The sequence below is a fragment of the Gorilla gorilla genome, chromosome 19 (genome assembly GCF_029281585.2).
Source record: "Gorilla gorilla gorilla isolate KB3781 chromosome 19, NHGRI_mGorGor1-v2.1_pri, whole genome shotgun sequence".
NCBI classification, from domain to species: domain Eukaryota; kingdom Metazoa; phylum Chordata; class Mammalia; order Primates; family Hominidae; genus Gorilla; species Gorilla gorilla.
This window is the reverse complement of record NC_073243.2, coordinates 24,066,958-24,084,523: the sequence shown is the minus strand read 5'-3', so window position 1 is coordinate 24,084,523 and position 17,566 is coordinate 24,066,958. Positions and strand designations below refer to the sequence as shown.

The 17,566-nt window shown below is 48.8% G+C and overlaps 2 protein-coding genes across 4 annotated transcripts in view; both read left to right on the top strand.

Annotated features, from left to right (window-relative positions):
- Window positions 1-2,184, top strand: part of PIK3R6 (phosphoinositide-3-kinase regulatory subunit 6) — a 65,990-nt gene extending 63,806 nt beyond the window's left edge. For all 3 annotated transcript variants that reach the window (XM_055367473.2, XM_055367475.2, XM_055367474.2), the window contains exons 19-20: window positions 754-866; window positions 1,481-2,184. In XM_055367473.2, coding sequence (XP_055223448.2) covers window positions 754-866; window positions 1,481-1,637 — 270 coding nt within the window. In that variant the 3' untranslated portion in view covers window positions 1,638-2,184. The remainder of the gene's footprint in view (window positions 1-753; window positions 867-1,480) is intronic.
- Window positions 2,185-5,598: 3,414 nt separating this feature from the next.
- Window positions 5,599-7,801, top strand: MFSD6L (major facilitator superfamily domain containing 6 like). The gene has a single exon (XM_019013035.4). It carries the CDS (start codon window positions 5,844-5,846, stop codon window positions 7,602-7,604), a length of 1,761 nt encoding a protein of 586 aa, XP_018868580.4. The 5' UTR covers window positions 5,599-5,843; the 3' UTR covers window positions 7,605-7,801.
- Window positions 7,802-17,566: the final 9,765 nt, after the last annotated feature.

The window sequence follows — 17,566 nt, the reverse complement described above, 5'->3', positions numbered from 1 at the left end:
AATATTATGTTTTTGAAAATTGATTCTTATGGGCAGCCAGGGTTAAGAACACTTGAATGAGATGGTCTCTGAGGCCTCTGGCAACTCCAGGGTTCTGTGGTTGTAAATTACCCAAAGTCTGTGTGTGGGATGAACCACAACCTCTGAAAGCTCCACCTGGAACCCACAATGCTCCAAGTTCTCTGCCCCATGGGAGGCGACCTCTCTGGAGCTGCTCCCTCAGGTCAGGAGTTATAAGGATGCCTGGGGGTGCTTTCCTTCGGCTTGGTCTGAGCTTGGGGTCTTTGGCTGCTTTCTAGACCCTCTTTGTCTGCAGCAGGTAAATAATGTCGTATGTGATTTAATGCTGAGAACCGGGGTCAAGACTTTTAAAACCCCTGAAATACTCCCCAAATTCCATATACATTAACACGTCTGTCATAGAGGAGGTGCTCGGAAAATGTTGAAGAAATCAACACTCAAGTTCAGGTAACTTGACAACCTGGCAAGCACTATCCACAGCATTCCTGTGTGTGTTCAAAATCAAGGACGGCAGGCTGGGAAAAGAACTGGAAGAACGATGTGAGATCCAAGGGCAAGGGCAGCCTAGAAGCAGTTTGTGCAGGGTTGTCACTCCTCAGTCACTTGCAGGAGGAGAGCTGGGGACCCCATGTGCTGCACTGAAGAAATACACCAGATTCCAGGGTAGGAGATGTTGGCAGGGCCACCCGTCGAGCAAAGGCAACACTCACACGTGCGATCTCTCTGCTGCAGACAGTGACCAACACCTTCAGGACGAACAATATCCAGATCCAGAGCCAGGACCAGAGGCTGCTGACACTGTCACTGGACAAGGACGATCAACGCACTTTCAGGGATGTGGTCAGGTGAGGCTGGGCCTGCCAACCCTAGATGTCCAGGGCCCGTGGGACAAACTGAAGCAGGAGCCAGCTCCTGCCATCTCCTGCCTCTAGCTCAAGGCACCTCATCGGAGGTAGATCCTGTGGCCAGGCAGGTAACCTTGGTGAGGATGGACTGAGGCCACTGCCCTATGCCTTGGATCCAGGAAGTCGAGGCAAATGAATGGCAGACCCAGGGCAGCAGCTGATATTGCATTTTCCCCAGATGCCTCTGCATACACTCAGCCTGCAGCCTCCTGATCCAGTCCCCTCTGCAGGCACGGGCCCCTCCCACACAGGCTGACCTTCTGTGGCATCTGTGTCCCAGTTAGCCAACCCTTACTGGCTTCCCCTCGGGAGGTGTGTTTGGGTAAGGGAGGCTTACGCAGAGTTACTTGCTCCAAGTGTCTCCTCTCCCGGTGAACCCCAGGCCCAGGTTTTTATTTCTTGTCCTGACTCTTCCTCTTTCTTCTGTGTAGCCGCCTCCTCTATGCCCTACAATAACAGCTCTAGGCCCTACAATAACAGCTCTGCCTTTCAAATGCCCTAGGCAATCTGATCCCTCAGACGGGTCACCTGAGCTGGTCTCTCTCCACCCACAGATTCGAGGTTGCTCCCTGCCCAGAACCATGTTCCGGGGCCCAGAAGTCCAAGGCACCGTGGCTCAATTTGCATGGGCAACAGGAGGTGGAAGCAATCAAAGCCAAGCCCAAGCCCCTTCTGATGCCCATCAACACATTCTCTGGTATTGTCCAGTGAGCCTGCAGGGACAGCAGGCCCAGGAGGAAGGATACACTACCCCACCAACCCCAAACACTCACACCAACAGCCAGAGCAAGGCCCGGCTCCACACGGCAGCTTTGGCCTTGACCAGGAGGCCAGCGAGTGCCTGGGAGCACAGGGAGCCTACCCTGGGGGCTATGACGAGGAAGGGCCCACATGGAGGTCTACGGATGGCCCGGACAATGCTGTCGCTGCTTGAGAACATACACACCAAGCCCAGCTTCTCACACAAATGTCTACTCCTTCATTTAACTTCAATTCCCACTTCTCCCACTGTCCTCTCCCACCCAAGCTCCCCATCCAGCCCTTAAAACCAGGGTTAAAGCTGCTGTCTTGGCCAGAGCCCTGTGGCCTAGGGGAAAATTGGAAGCAAGGAACAGCAACAGCACCACCTCCCTCCCAAGTCTCTTCCCTTCCCACTCTCAGGCCACTGCCCACCTCACTCAGTCCAGGCAGGTGTCTCTATCAGGTGAGAGAAAAATGTCAGACTCAATAAATGTACACTGAAGTCTTTCTGCTTTCATCTCATACCTGGCAATATTTATATGTTAATAGGAATCATCAGGGCAGTCCTTTATATAACCCATTGAGTCCACTTGGGCCAGGTAAGAGTTCTGTGAAGTATAAACTAGTGTGTTCTGTCTCCTGCCCCTTGCTTACTCTGTCACTGCTCTGGAGTGCAGTGGCACAATCACAGCTCACTGCAGCCTCCATCTCTCAGGCCCAAGCGATCCTCCCACCTCAGCTTCTCAAGTAGCTGGGACCACAGGTGCATGACACCATGCCCTACTACATTTGGGATTTTTTTGTTTTGGGGCCTTTTTTTTTTTTTTTTTTTGACAGAGTCTTGCTCTGTCACCCAAGCTGGAGTGCAATGGCATGATCTCAGCTCACTGCAACCTCCACCTCCCGGGCTTAAGCGATTCTCCCTGTCTCAGCTTCCCAAGTAGCTAGGATTACCGGCATGCACCACCACGCCCTGCTAATTTTTGTACTTTTAGTAGAGACGGGGTTTCACCATGTTGGCCAGGTTGGTCTCAAACTCCTGACCTCAGGTGATCTGCCCGCCTCAGCCTCCCAAAGAGCTGGGATTACAGGCATGAGCCACTGCACCCGGCCGTTTTGGGGCTTTTTTTTTTTTTTTTTTTTTTGGAGAGATGAGGTCTTCCTAAGTTGCCCAGGCTGGTCTTGAATTCCTTGGTTCAAGGGATCCTCCCACCTTGGCCACCCAAAGTGCTGGGATTACAGGCATGAGCCACCACACTGGCCAAGCCAGAGATTAAAGACATCAAAATTCTTGGCTTTTATATTCAAAAACTTACATCCAAGTGTAAAATAGAAAGATCAATGACACATCTTCAGTTTCTTCATCCCCAGAAATAGGTATGGTGTGGGGGGAGAGTAACAGAGAAAACAAAAATGCTTGGACTTGAGTCCTATCACCTGGATGGAGTGCCAGGGGATGATGGTGGGCATGGGAGTAAGGTGAGGATGGTAGAAGATTCCCTTTTAAGTTTGGGAATCCAAGAATAGAGAAGAGGGCACCTTGCTTTGGGCCAAATTGCCCCAGGAGTGGAAGCAAGTCTCAATGGCAGGATACCTTCTCAATGCCAAGGGGAGTGTAAGATGGATCACCTGGGGTGCAGAGCCAGAGGGGTCCAAGGTCAGTCTTAGAGAGAGTCCCTGTGCTTGTACAGGACGTGGGAAGCAGGCGGAGATTTTCTCGGGTAGCTGAAAGCAGGCAAGCTCAAAGGGAAAAGGGTGCAGCTGCAGGCAGCAGTGTGGAGCATGGCACCTGAAGGCCGGGTGCAGAATTGTAGGCACCTCCACAGACTCCAGCATGGTGCAGTGAGGGAGGGAGCCTGGGGGATGCCATTCACTCCATTCTCACTGCCCCCACCCTGACTGATGGTTTTACTTGCCTGAAGCAATCCAGGTGTTTAGCCCAAGTTCCTGGGCAACATGGGCAGCCAGAGGCTGGGCGGGGCCCTTGGTCTAGCTCCAGGTGCACCCTGCAGGCCCCAGGACATGCCCCTCGCACACCTGCACATGTCCAGGCACATTGGAGTCTGACATCTGCCTCCCAGTGGAGATGAACCCAGGACAGGTCAGGACTGAGAAGTGGATGGATGCGCTATCCTCCACTGAGGCTGCCCACAGAAGAACCCAGGGAGGGGCGGGAGTAGGGCAATCATTAGTGTGACTGAGGTGGTTTTAAACCTGAAATGATTGCAGTAGCACTGAATTTGAGTGAGTTTACCTGGAGGAGACTAGATTTTATTTTTCCTGCCATTGGTGTGATATAAATGGATTCATACCAATTTCATCACCAATCATTAGGTTTTCAGTAGATGTCTGCAGAGTTTACCAGTTTTTTAGGTTAAGTGAGGCCCCTGGGCCTGCTCCCCAACATACTCTCTACCAGCTGACAATGCAGGCAAGTCATAGGCCGAATTCCCTTACACATAGACATGTGTTGGCAAGCAGTTCCACTCCATCCCCAGCCAAATTAGGTGCTCTGAGCAAACCTTGTATGAAAAGTTATTGAATCAGGGGCTGCACACTGGACCATTTTGAAGCAAAGCCTATAGTATCCTTCCAAAGGGTTTGGACTACTGGCATCTCTAGATTTTTTTTTTTTTTTTTTTTTTTTTTGAGACAGAGTCCCACTCTGTTGCCCAGGATGGAGTGCAGTGACGTGATCTCGGCTCACTGCAAGCTCCACCTCCCGGGTTCATGCCATTCTCCTGCCTCAGCCTCCCAAGGAGCTGGGACTACAGGCACCCACCACCACACCTGGCTAATTTTTTTGTATTTTTAGTAGAGACAGGGTTTCACCATGTAAGCCAGGATGGTCTCGATCTCCTAACCTCGTGATCCACCTGCCTCGGCCTCCCAAAGTGCTGGGATTACAGGCGTGAGCCACCGCGCCCGGCCATCTCTAGATTATTATAGCCTGTTCCAGCAAGAGAGGAAATGCCTTCAAAAAAATTATCTCCAATCCAGGTGACTTGGACACCACTAATTTCACCAGTGAAAAACTATTTCTAATATCTATTATGTCCATTAGTGAAGACACTTCTGTTGATTTAAGATTGTCAAAGTGCTTGTACTAGCTGTCTCTGTCTTTTTGATGAAATGCTAGCTAACCACCTCAAGTGTGTGCACTCTCAAACGGGCACCTGACCACCCTTAGGTGTAGATTAAAACTGTGCAGCACATACATATGGCTCTGGGGACTGCCATGTGCTGGCGATCGGCTGCAAGGAGTTCCCCTGGACGACTGCCATCAGCTGTCAGCCCTCCTTAGGGACTGTCCCAGCTGGAGACAACCATGTCACCCAAGGTCATGCCATTTCCGAGGGCAGTACGCATCCAATGAAACAATTCTAGGCCCCGGGGACAAAAATACCTGCCTTCCTGGAGCTTGGATTCTGGTGGAGACAGACAATAAACAAAGTCAACACATGAAATATAAGCCCGTAGTGCCTTGGACAGTGATAAGTTCTAGAGAGAACGATCAAGTAGGGCAGGGGAGTGGGAGTCTTGGGGGCAGGGTGGGTACAGGGGTATGGGATTTGCGATGTCAGAGTGGACCGTGTTGATCTCTGTCTGTGGTTGGTCACTGATCAGGGTGCATTCCAGTACAGACCTGAAGAAGATGAGGGAGACAGCCTGGTGGATACCATTCATTCCATTCTGGCTCCCCCCCGCCGACTCTGACGGTTTCACTTGCCTGAAGCAGTCCAGGCGTTTAGCTCAGGCTCCTGGGCTACATTGGCAGCCAGAGGCCAGGCGGGGCCCGAGGCCTAGCTCAGAGCGCACCCTACAGGCCCCCGGACGCGCCCCTAGCGCACCTGCGCACGTCCGGGCAGGTGGCCCGCGGAGGCGGTGGGACGTGGCAGGTGCGGCTCGCAGGTGCGCCGGCCCCGCCCCCACCTTCGCCCCCGCCCCGCCTCTCCCTCCGGGCGGGGCCACTTTCGGGCCAACGGCAGGACCTGGGGGCTGTGGCCGGGGGCGGCCGTTGACCTGGTGACCGCGGCGCAGCCCCAGACCGGGGGCGCAGTCCCACTCGCTCCGAGCCCCGGTCCCCCGAGCCTCCCTCCCGGGTACCTGGGGCCGCGCCCGCCCTGCGCCCAGCTCCGCCCTCCGTCGGCCCAGGCCTGACAGAGCCCGGCAGCCATGAGTGCCAACCCCCGGTGGGACATCAGCAGGGCGCTGGGCGTGGCCAAGCTCTTCCACCTGGTGTGCGGGGTGCGGGAAGCCTGCGTGACCCCGTTCCTGACCCTTTACCTGAAGCAGCTGGGCTTGGCCGCGCCCTGGGTGGGCACCCTAATGGGAACCAAGCACCTAATCGCTGCCTTCTGGGCTCCCGTCTGTGCCTTCCTGGCCAAAAGCTACCGGAAAAGGAGAGCGCTTCTGATCGGCTCCCTGCTCGGCTCGGTGGGGGCCAGCCTGCTGATGGTCCTGGTCCCACCGGTAGACAAAAATCGGGTGCACTTCCCTTGTAATGGAAGCAGCGGCCCGACCAGCACAGACGCACTCCCGGGGGTCACGCTACCTGTGAACATCACCTCGGCCCAAGAGTCTGCCTCCAGCCACCCAGCCAAGAGTACTGCAGAGGTGGAAATGCCTGGCTTCAGAAACCCACCTGGTGAAAGTGACCGAGAAACTTTCCGTGATCTGCACGTCTACTTAGCGCCCTCCGTTGAAGGAGCTAGGACCACATCCCAAGCTCTCCTCCATCCTGTCACTTCGGGGCTGAAAGATCATCCCTGGGAAGTTACTTTTGAGGTGGTCAAGACAGCCCTCCCCTTGCTTCCTGGGGGGAAAGGGCCCAGGAATCCAGCCAATTTGTCAGGGACCAAGGGGAAAGCCTGGGCTTTTGACCTGTCCTTGGAGGCGTTGCGGCGGACTTTCATCCTCTCCTTGGGGTCCGTGGCGTTCTGGGAGCTGCTGACAGCGCCTCTGGAGCAGGTGGCAGATGACAGCCTTTATGAGTTCCTGGATTTTGTGGATGCCACTGACCGATACAGAAGGCTGTGGGTCTGGAGGTTGCTGGGCATGTCGGCAGGCGTGTGTGGCATCACAGCCTTGGTGGGGCAGCTGGACTGCTTCCTGATGACCAGTGGCCCCCGGGGTGTGGTCCACTTCTATGGGTACTCGGTGGTCAGCACCCTGGCCTTACTGGTGAGCATTGCCTTTCCCATTCCCATCTGTCAGCAGTGGGAGCCCAGCTACAAAAGGGTCAAAGCACTGTCCATTGTTGGGGGTGACCCCCGTCTCATTCTCCTCGCCTCCACCATTGTTTTGGTAGGAGCCATCGTCAGTACTGTCCAGAACTTTCTGTTCTGGCACATGAAGGACCATGGGAGTGGCGAGCTGGTCATGGGTTTCTCGGTCGCCCTCAGCTTGCTGGGGGAAATTCTGCTTCATCCGTTCAAAACTGCATTGCTTAGGAAACTGTCCAGGACGGGCCTGGTGGGGCTGGGGCTGAGCTGCCTCGCTGGGCAGCTCCTGTACTACTCTTTCCTCTGGAGCTGGTGGTCCGTCCTCCCCATTCAGATCTTGAGTGCCATTAGCAACAGAGCTTTGTGGTGGGCTGTGGAGGCCTCAGTAGAGGACCTGGCCAGTCCCCGCATGGAGAGGGCTCTGAGTGCCTTGTTCCGAGGCCACTTTTACGGGAGTGGCTGTAGCCTGGGCAGCTTTGTCGGGGGCTTCGTGGTGATGCGCTTCAGCCTGGCTGTGCTCTACCAGGCCTGCTGTGTGGCCCTGTTGCTGTGGTTGGCCTTGCTCCTGTCCATACAGCGGAGGCTGCCCCAAGAGCAGAAAATCAAGTACTCGAAGCTGCTGTCCATGGAGGTGAGTGACACCAGTGACTCTGAGCGGGGGACAGAACAGGACTGGCTTGTGAAGGCCATGAGGGAGGAACACTCAGACTGAAAGGGCTGAGAAATCCAGAGTGTGCTGATCCAGCAAGGAACGAATGGACTGAACAAAACTCAGCCTGCTGAGGACAGAAACCTGCCCTGGACTGCTGGGAGCCGGGGAAGAGAGGATGGGTCTGTGCTGAAGGCCCAACAGGATCATCTCATTGCATGATTTTCTTTACTTTTGAAGTAAAAGGAGATTTAACTTTTTGCCATTCAATCTTTTTTAGATAATGGAGGAAGAATACATTTGCTTTTTAAAAAGTTCCCTCTATAGTCACTATATGTTTACGTTTAAGGTTTGCAAAAGTCCTGACTCAGGTGCTGTTGAATTCAGCAATGGCTGAAGCGATCAAATCAAACTGTCAGTGCCAGGAAGACCATGGGGACCTGCAGGATTCAGTTGGCAGAGAGGGCAGCTGACTTGGATGAATCATGGCATTCCCAGGGGTCATAAAGGCATTAGCCTGCTTCTGTGAAAGCCATGCTGTGGGCAGGTAAGAATGGTAATGGAGGGCCGGGCGTGGTGGGTCATGCCTGTAATCCCAGCACTTTGGGAGGACGAGGCGGGTGGATCATGAGGTCAAAAGATCGAGACCATCCTGGCCAACATGGTGAAACCCCGTCTCTACTAAGGACACAAAAATTAGCTGGGCGTGGTGGCGCGCACCTGTAGTCCCAGCTACTCAGGAGGTTGAGGAAAGAGAATCACTTGAACCCTGGAGGTGGAGGTTGCAGTGAGCTGAGATCATGCCACTGCACTCCAGCCTGGTGAGAGAGCAAGACTCCATCTCAAAAAAAGGATGGTAATGAAAACAAACTCCTTTCTGTTCCCACTGGTATACAGGTGCCCACACTCACACCCAAGTACTTCCAACAGGAGAAAATAATGGGAAATGTATGTGTGCTGGGGGGAAGTGGGAGGTTAATAGGTTTCATTCTTACCTTCACACATGTGTGTCCCACTTGGAATCATCATCTATATTTACATCAGAGCAGGGGCAATTTCATGTCTTTTGAACTCACATTTTGCATGCTCTGCCTCACAAAGCACATGGAGATTTTAACATCTGTTTTATTGGGGTGCAGACATCTCCATAGGTCAGGGTGCTATAGGTTCTTCATGCTGTACCTGTGCCCAGGCACTTGGTGGGGTTTTGGGAGTGACAAACTAGTGCTTCTACCTTCCCAAACTCCCCCAGGGGAAGGGCCTGGAATAAAGGGCCCTTTATTTCAGAGGCCAGTCCCAGGGCCCAATTCTTCGACCTTATCATTAGTTAAACATAAGATATTGAATTTAGAAGAAGCCTCACTGCACAAATGCAGAAAACGTCTCACAGCTGGAGAAGGGGAAGCAGATATATGAATGTCCATTGGGTCAGACATGGTTCTAGGATCTTTATTTGTTGTTGTTTTTGTTTGTTTTTTTGTTTTGTTTTGTTTTGAGACAGAGTCTCACTCTGTCGCCACGCTGGAGTGCAGTGGCGCCATCTCGGCTCACTGCAACCTCCAACTCCCTGGTTCAAGCGATTCTCGTGCCTCAGCCTGCCAAGTAGCTGGGATTACAGGCATGCACCACCACACCCAGCTATTTTGTGTGTGTGTGTGTTTATAGTAAAGATGAGGTTTCACCATGTTGACCAGGATGATCTCGATTTCCTGACCTCGTGATCCGCCCGCCTCGGCCTCCCAAAGTGCTGGGATTACAGGCGTGAGCCACTGCACCTGGCCCTTTATTTGTTTTTTGACTCTCCCTAAGAAGTTTAAGGTACAAATAATCAACAAAAAAATTACCTCCACCCTAAACAATTAGAGATTTGTCTCATATATATATAAAACATTTAGGGGTGGGCAGCCCAGAGATGCTGCCACTGCTGGATGATGCCACTAGGGATCTAGAATCTTTTCATCTCCTCACACTGTCATACTCAGCCTGTAAGCTACCCTCCCAGATTTGTACCCTCATAGGAACAAGATGGCTGCTGCTCTGCCAAGCCTTTCATCCATGTTCCAGGCAGGAAGAAAAGGGGAAGACAATAGGGCAAAGGGAGAAACAGGAACAAGTGTCTGTATCAAGAAAATAGGCTGCACGGTGGGTGGCTCACGCCTATAATCCCAGCACTTTGGGAGGCCGAGGCAGGAGGATTGCTTGAGCCCAGGAGTTGGAGACCAGCCTGGGAAACATGGTGAGACCTTGTCTCTTAAAAAAAAAATAATAATTAGCCAGGTATGGGGTGTGCACCTGTAGTCTCAGCTACTCAGGAGGCTGAGGTGGGAGGATCACTTGAGCCCAGGAGTTTAAGACTGCAGTGAGTTGTTTGTGCCAATGCACTCCAGCCTGGGTTACAGAGCAAGACCCTGTTTCCAAACAAACAAACAAACAAGAAAAAGGAGAGATAAGCCTTCCCAGAAACTCCTCAGCAGAGTGAACCGTGTCACATGGCCACCCCAGCTGCAAGGAAGTCTGGGAGGAAATATTTTCAACTAGGCACAGTTACACACCAAGCAAAATCAGGGTTGCATTAGGAAGAGGGGGCTGGATATAGAATTGGCAACTAACAACATCTGCAGCGGCCTCCACGATGGAACTCACAGCCAGGTCCAGCTTATTGCAAAGCCTGCGTTCCTTTCACCCCAGTAAGCCAGCTTCCCCCACAGAAATGACTTTAGTAATGTGACCCCCACAACTACTCTATGAATAAATCAAATTTGTTATCTGCATTTTACAAATGAGAAAGTGTAGTCTCAGAAGTCACACACTGGGTCACTGGCAGAAATACTACCAGAGTCCTGGATTTCCTTACTCCAATTTTGCGGCATTTTCTTCTGTGCCGGTAGTCTGGCTGTCGATCCAAGTAGGAGGAGCATTTGCAAAAAGCCAGGTTCCTGGGTTCCACCAGAATCTCACAGGTGGGGCTCAGTAATCTGCATTTTTGGAGCAATCTCCAAGGGATTCTGATGTGGTTAACCAAGCACTGTCTACTCGCTTGTCCTTTCCAGCTCTATTTGTCTCAACACTTCTTTGCCAAATGTTTCTATTTGCAGTGAAACAAATAACAACTATTGAGTGGTCACTCTAGGCCAGGCACTGTTCTAAACAAGGTACGTGGTGTACGCGTACTAGCTCATCAAGTAATCATAGGACGTAGTCACCATTAGCATCTCCAGTTTCAGATGGCAGAACCAAAGGTTCAGTAACTTGCCTGAGGTCACGCAGCTAGTAAGTGGCAGAGTTGGTATTCAGATCCAGCCTGGTGGTTCCTGGGCCTGAGATTTTAATCGCTGTGCTCTATGCTGGAGAAATTGAGGGGAAAGAGGGGGGGGATTAAATATTAAGATCTAAGGTAGCCATCACTTGAAATTGACTGGATAGTAGATAATATTTACTATTTCAACAGAACATACAATAATACCAAAAAGCAAACGCATGTATGTCCTCTTAAACAAAAGGATGAGGAACAGGAACTGGCTTAAGAAAAGAGTTAAGTAAGCGTGATCTAGCCTGAACAAGAGGAAGAAGGAAGAGAAAAAGAAGCGTGAGTTGGGGGGAGGGGGTGTACAGGACAAGACCGAAGACTGAGGGAGGTGATGATTGATGGATCTAAAAGATTTTATGGGAAGGATGGGAGGCCAAGATGTTCATTTGGGCTATTTAGTTAATGTTTGACTTTATGTTTTCTTTAATGTATGAAGCCCCTTTTTCCAAAGGGAAAAAAAAAGTTGTGCTACTTGCCATGGGGAATTCAAGGATGAATAAAATGCACAGTCCACACCCTCAAGAAGCTAACAGTCTAACTAGAAGATTTACTTACACACACACACAAACACACAAACACACACACACACGCGGAAGCACAGGACAGCGTGGGAGATGCTGCAGAAAAAGTATTACTAGAGTTTAAGAAAGAGAACATTTCTGACTCAATAACTCAAATAAGGTTTTGTGGAGATTATGTTTAAGTCTAAGTCTTCAAGGATAGGTAAAGTTTATTTATTTATTTATTTTTACTTTTATTTTATTTATTTATTTTTTTTCTGAGATGGAGTCTCGCTTTGTCGCCCAGGCTGGAGTGCAGTGGCACAGTCTTGGCTCACTGCAAGCTCCGCCTCCCAGGTTCACGCCATTCTCCTGCCTCAGCCTCCCGAGTAGCTGGGACTACAGGCACCCGCCACCACGCCCAGCTAATTTTTTTGTATTTTTTAGTAGAGACGGGGTTTCACCGTGTTAGCCAGGATGGTCTCGATCTCCTGACCTCGTGATCCACCCGCCTCGGCCTCCCAAAGTGCTGGGATGACAGGCGCGAGCCACCGCGCCCGGCCTAGGGTAGGTAAACTTTTAACAGGTAAAGTGAGGGTGGTAACCTAGGAGAGGGCATTCTATGACTATATAAACAAAGCTGCAGAGGTGAAAAAAGCATGAAGAATACTTGGAGGGTAGCGAGACATACAGTTTGGCTAAAGCGAAGGATTCGTGTAGGATGGTGCTTAAATGCAAGGCTGGAAAGACAGATGGGACCAGGTCATGAAAGGCCTTGATCCTGTAGACTTTGGATAAGCCATGGAGGGCTCTGGTCAGGGTCATAAGAGGCCACAGTGAGCTTTTTTTTTTTAAGTAGCTTTATTGAGGTATTAACATATAATAAACTGCACATATTCAAACACTGGTGAAATGCCTCCTACCCTTTATCATCCCTCCTCCCTAGCGTGCTCCATTTTGGTCCTGGGCAACCACTGATCTACTTTCTGTCACCGTGTGTTAATTTGCATTTTTAAAGACTATAGTATGTCCTCTTTTATTCTGACTTTTTTCACTCAGCATAATTGCAATGACTTCTGACAACAACTACCAGGAGCTAGGCTCAAGGTTAAGGGCTCAAGACTGCTCCCACATCAGATGCAGTCACAATTTTGGGGGCTTCCCACTCCCCTCTCAGGTTTGGTAATTCACTAGAAAACCCCACAAGACCCACGAAAGAACTACACTTATTATTACAGTTTTATTATAGTCAAAGGTTTCAAAATCAGAACCAGCCAAAAGAAGAGACGCACAGGGCAAGGACTGGGAGGGTCCCAAACATGAAGCTTCCATGTCTTCTCCTTGTGGAGTCAGGACAAAGGACCCTTCCAGCACACTGATGTGAGACAAGACACTGAGCGTAGCCAAGCAGTCAGACTCACCCAAGCTTTGATATCCATTGTTTTTATTAGGGGCTTCATCACATAGGCGTCACTCATTGGATCACTGGCCTATGACTCAATCTTCAGCCCTGCTCCTCTCCCCAGAAGTCAGGCCTATATCAAAAGCTCAAAGCCCCAACCTTCTAAATACATGGTTGGTTTTTCTGGCATGGCCAGCCCCCCATCTTGAGTCATTCCATTAGCATAAATTGTGTAAGGTCCCATCATGAGTCACCTCATTAGCATAAACTCAAGTGTGGTTGACGGGCCAACCACCAATAAAAAAGACACTCTTCAACTTGGAAAATTCCAAGGTTTTAGAGCCTATCTCCCAGGAACTGGGGACAAAGGCCAAATTCTTTATTACACAGGATAATTAATTTGAAAATCAGCAATGATCTTAAGTGCATTAATAGTTTCTTCCTTTTCATTGCTGAGTAGTATTCCATTGCATGGATATACCACAATTTATCCGTTGATTTATATTGTATTATATTACCATACATTTCAATTCCAAACATGTAATTGCTTTCAGTTTTTGATGATTACAAATAAAACTTTTATGAATATTCATATCTAAGTCTTTGTGTGAACACACGCTTTCATTTCTCTTGGGTAAATACCAAGGAGTGGATTGACCAAATCATATAGTAGACATATGTTTAACTTTTAAAGAACTGCTAATAGTTTCCCAAAGTGGTTGTGCCATTTTACATTCCCACCAGCAGGGCATGAGAGTTCCAGCTTCTCTACAGCCTCACCAACACTCAGTCAAATCAATCTCTTTAATTTTAACCGTTCTAACAGGCGTGTAGTAGTAGAGTTGTTTCTTGGTATCCTTGGGGAATTGGTTCCAAGACCACCCCCTACAGATACCAAATCCAAGGATGCTCAAGTCCCTTCTATATAATGGCATAGTATTTGCATATAACTTATGCACATCATCTTATATACTTTAAATCATTTCTAGATTATTTAAAATACCTAATATAATGTACATGCTATGTAAGTAGTTGTTATTCCCTACTTTTGTATCTGTATTATTTTTGTTGTTGTTTGGATTATTTTTGATCCATGGTTGGTTGAATCAGCAGGTACGGAGCCCACAGATACAGAGGACAGACTGTATCTCACTGTGATTTTAATTCACATGTCCCTAATAACTAGTAATGTTGAGCACCCTTTCTCTGTACCGTGCTTTTGAAAAGTAATCAGCAGCATAGAAGTACACAAGAATAACAACAGCCTCAGGTGACTATAAGAGCACATTACCTATCAGAATAGTAAATGCTTCAGAGCAGTGGTCTTTGTTTCTAGAATGCTTTAATGGGAGGAAAAAAAAAAAACAGAACAAAACAAAAAGACTTGATAACTTTGTGTCTTGGATAGTTTTACATACTCACAAGCCTAAAGATATTGAACCAAGTCAAATGATCTCTAGAGGTCCCTTTGACAATTCTTTTTTTTTACACTTTTTATTAGCAATGCTTTTGGAGAAAGAGCTTTTGAGAATTCTAATGTACGCGTGGGGATATGGCCTTTGTAGGAAAATGCTGAGACCACTGACTGCTTTCAAAGTTTATAAAAATGCGGAAGATGATCTTCAGTGCAAATTCCTTCGTTTAAACAAAGTCTGTCCCTGCCACACTGTTTGCCACATGGGCCTCCAGCATGCGGGATGGGAATAGTAATCTTTCTGACAGGCACATCTCTATAGGAAGTCTTTCCTGATCAACACCCTACTTTTCTATTTCTGCTAACTTTGGTTTACCATTCCCCCTCGACTTGGTTTCAAGGAAGTGGCTTTTCACGTTTTAGGGCATATTGTTTCCTTTAATAAGCTGACGAATGTCGCAGGGGCTGTCCTCTGAAATATGCATATCAGATTTTTCATGCTGGTCACATTTCATGGATAAAACAACAACAACAACAAAACAGTCACTGGCCTCAGGTTAATTAAACAGATGAACCTGCTTGAGGCAGATTTTCTGCCAAATATCTTCCCAATGTCCCAAATTAGGAAACCTCCTTTCTAATTTCGTCTTCCCTTTACTCCATGACCTGTGATTTTGCTGTCACGAGCTTCCCGAATTCTCTTCACTTTGCCCCTTCTCCTTGTTCAGCCCTGCAGGCTTCTGTCTTTATGCTGGCGGCACCCTGGGGTGAGGTGTTGCAGAGTCAGAGGCTGTGATAGAGGGAAGTAAGTTCAGAGTGAAGGCCCTGGGCTCAAGCATTCTTCAGGTCACCCTTCCTTCATAAGTATGTACTGAGCAAGGCTGTGATCCTTCAGGGTGCCGGGTGAGTCTTTAGGAACGCGTCTACCACTCCCTCCTGCATAACGTCACCAGATGCCTCCCACATCTTCCCGGGGTAACTAATGCCACCTCCCAATGGCTTTATGCCATTCTGCACATTTTGTTCCCAGGGCCGCAATCATTGTTTGGGGATGCGCATGTGAACTACCCCCCCGTCCGATCGGAGTAACACTCAACGGACTCTCTCCCTTGGATATGAGGCCGATGCTACCCACCCTGCCTATTTGTGCAGATGTGAAACCTTGAACTGCACTTTGTTTCTGTGACAAAGCCTGCCTGGGAACAATACTGACAATTTAGAAGGAAAGGCCGAACCACAAAACCATGTCCACAAACAGAATGGGACAGGACAATGTAAATGTCAAGTGAGAAGTTTAAATAGTGAGCATTTCTCTCTGGGCAGACAGGACAGCTGAGCCCAGGGACCTTCTGAAAAGACCCTCATGGAGTTTATGAAATAAGCCTGAGTGTGGAGGAAGGACTGGGTCGTAAAGTCTTAGACTTCAAGCTGTGACTTTCACTCTATTACCTACTTTACCAGTAGGTCAGTTAAGCTTTACAGAATCAAAAGTAAATACAATTCTTAGCTCCTGATCTTGTAGCTGTTAAAGATATTGAGTTTGACCCTCTGACATGTCTTGGTTCCAGCTAAGAGGAATGTAAATATTGAATGAGCCATTAACCATTATGCTCAGGTTTAGTTAGATCACTATTTCCCAGGTGAGTTTTGCAGAACATGCAATCCTAGTGGTGTGGAGGGTTGGGGAGAGCATTACATAAGGATTCTGTCTGTGGTCAAACAACTTTGGAAAATGATGTTAATTATTGTCACCTTTTAGAAACTTGCAATACCTGTTAGCAATTAAAGACTCTCAAAAGCCTGCAGTCAACAAACTTGTTTCTCTCTCTTTGACCTATAATTCCCCTTATGTGGTGTCACAGCCTTCTTCCCATGTAACACTAATCACGATCTTTCAGAACTAGTGTTCCCTAGAAGACGCTTTGAAAAATGCCATTTGTAGTTTTCTGGATGATCTTTTCAACCCAATAGAGTTGATGCCAGGGACAAATCTGGGCTTCCACACCCAGACTAGCAGGAATCTTGTGCGTCGGGCTAATAAGAGCTGGACAAAGCTTATCTCATTAAGTCAGACCATCAAATTTATGAAATAAGATATTAGTATGGCCTCATTGTACAGGTGACGTGACTAAGGTTCAGAAAGGTTAAAATTCGAAACTAGATCTATCTGACCACAGAGTCCGTCCTCCCAACTGCTACATTCAACCAGCTCAGGCAAGTGAAGAGTCTCTTCCTAGCAGGGGAGCAATGATCAGGGATAGGGGCACAATAGAGATAACACACCAGATATGTGTGTAGATTTCATAGGAGATTCGTGGAAAATAAAGTTGGAAAGAAGTGTTGGAACAGATTGTGAACTTCCTAAGCCTCAATCTAAGGGAAACAGAACTCACACTGGTTGAAATTTGCTTCTGCTCTTTATGCCTCACACCTGCACACAGCAATACTCATAATCCTCATACTAATCTCAGTTTACAGTAGGGGAAACCAAGGCTCAGAAAGGTCAACTGACTTAGTTGTCCTTGGTTGCGACTATTAGATGGTAGAGCCATGGTTTGAACCCATATCTGGCTGCTAGAAATCCACGGTTGTTCCTCTGAAGACTATGAGGCCTCTAGAAGAGAAGATTTGACTAGCCAGTGGAGAGGACTGAAAGCTTTTAACTCCTGCCTGTTGCGAAGTGAACAATGAGTCTGAGTTGGTGGAGATTATGGGTGCTGAGACATTTGTTTTGGGCAGACCAAACAATTCCAGGCAAGAAGAGGCTGCATCCCAAAAGGTATGAGAATCAAATGACAACATAGTATAAGTATTGGAATTTCAAAAGTGGAATCAACAAGACAGCCCTTGGTTGTTGATTGGATAATGGGGCCGTGGGGATCAACGAAGAAGGAGTATCAAGGATCGTGGATGATTTTGTAATTTTGAACCCATGTGAGGGGGAGGAAATTCTGCAGAAATGGCAGAGCCCGGGAGCCCATGAAGCCATCCATCCAAAACCTGAAGCCAAAGATCAGATCGTAAGAATTATAGACAATACAGGCCGGGTGCGGTGGCTCACGCCTGCAATCCCAGCACTTTGGGAGGCCAAGGCGGGCGGATCATGAGGTCAGGAGATGGAGACCATCCTGGATAACACAGTGAAACCCCATCTCTACTAAAAATACACACACACACACACACATACACACACACACACACACAAAATTAACCAGGCGTGGTGGCGGGTGCCTGTAGTCCCAGCTACTCAGGAGGCTGAGGCAGGAGAATGGCGTGAACCCGGGAGGCGGAGCTTGCAGTGAGCTGAGATCGCGCCACTGCACTCCAGCCTGGCAGCCTGGGCAACAGAGCGAGACTCCTTCTCAAAGAAAAAAAAAAGAATTATAGACAATACAGCAAAAA

Coding starts and splice junctions, on each gene's coding strand:
- MFSD6L (XM_019013035.4), top strand. CDS start 5,844: ATGAGTGCCAACCCCCGGTGGGACATCAGCAGGGCGCTGGGCGTGGCC.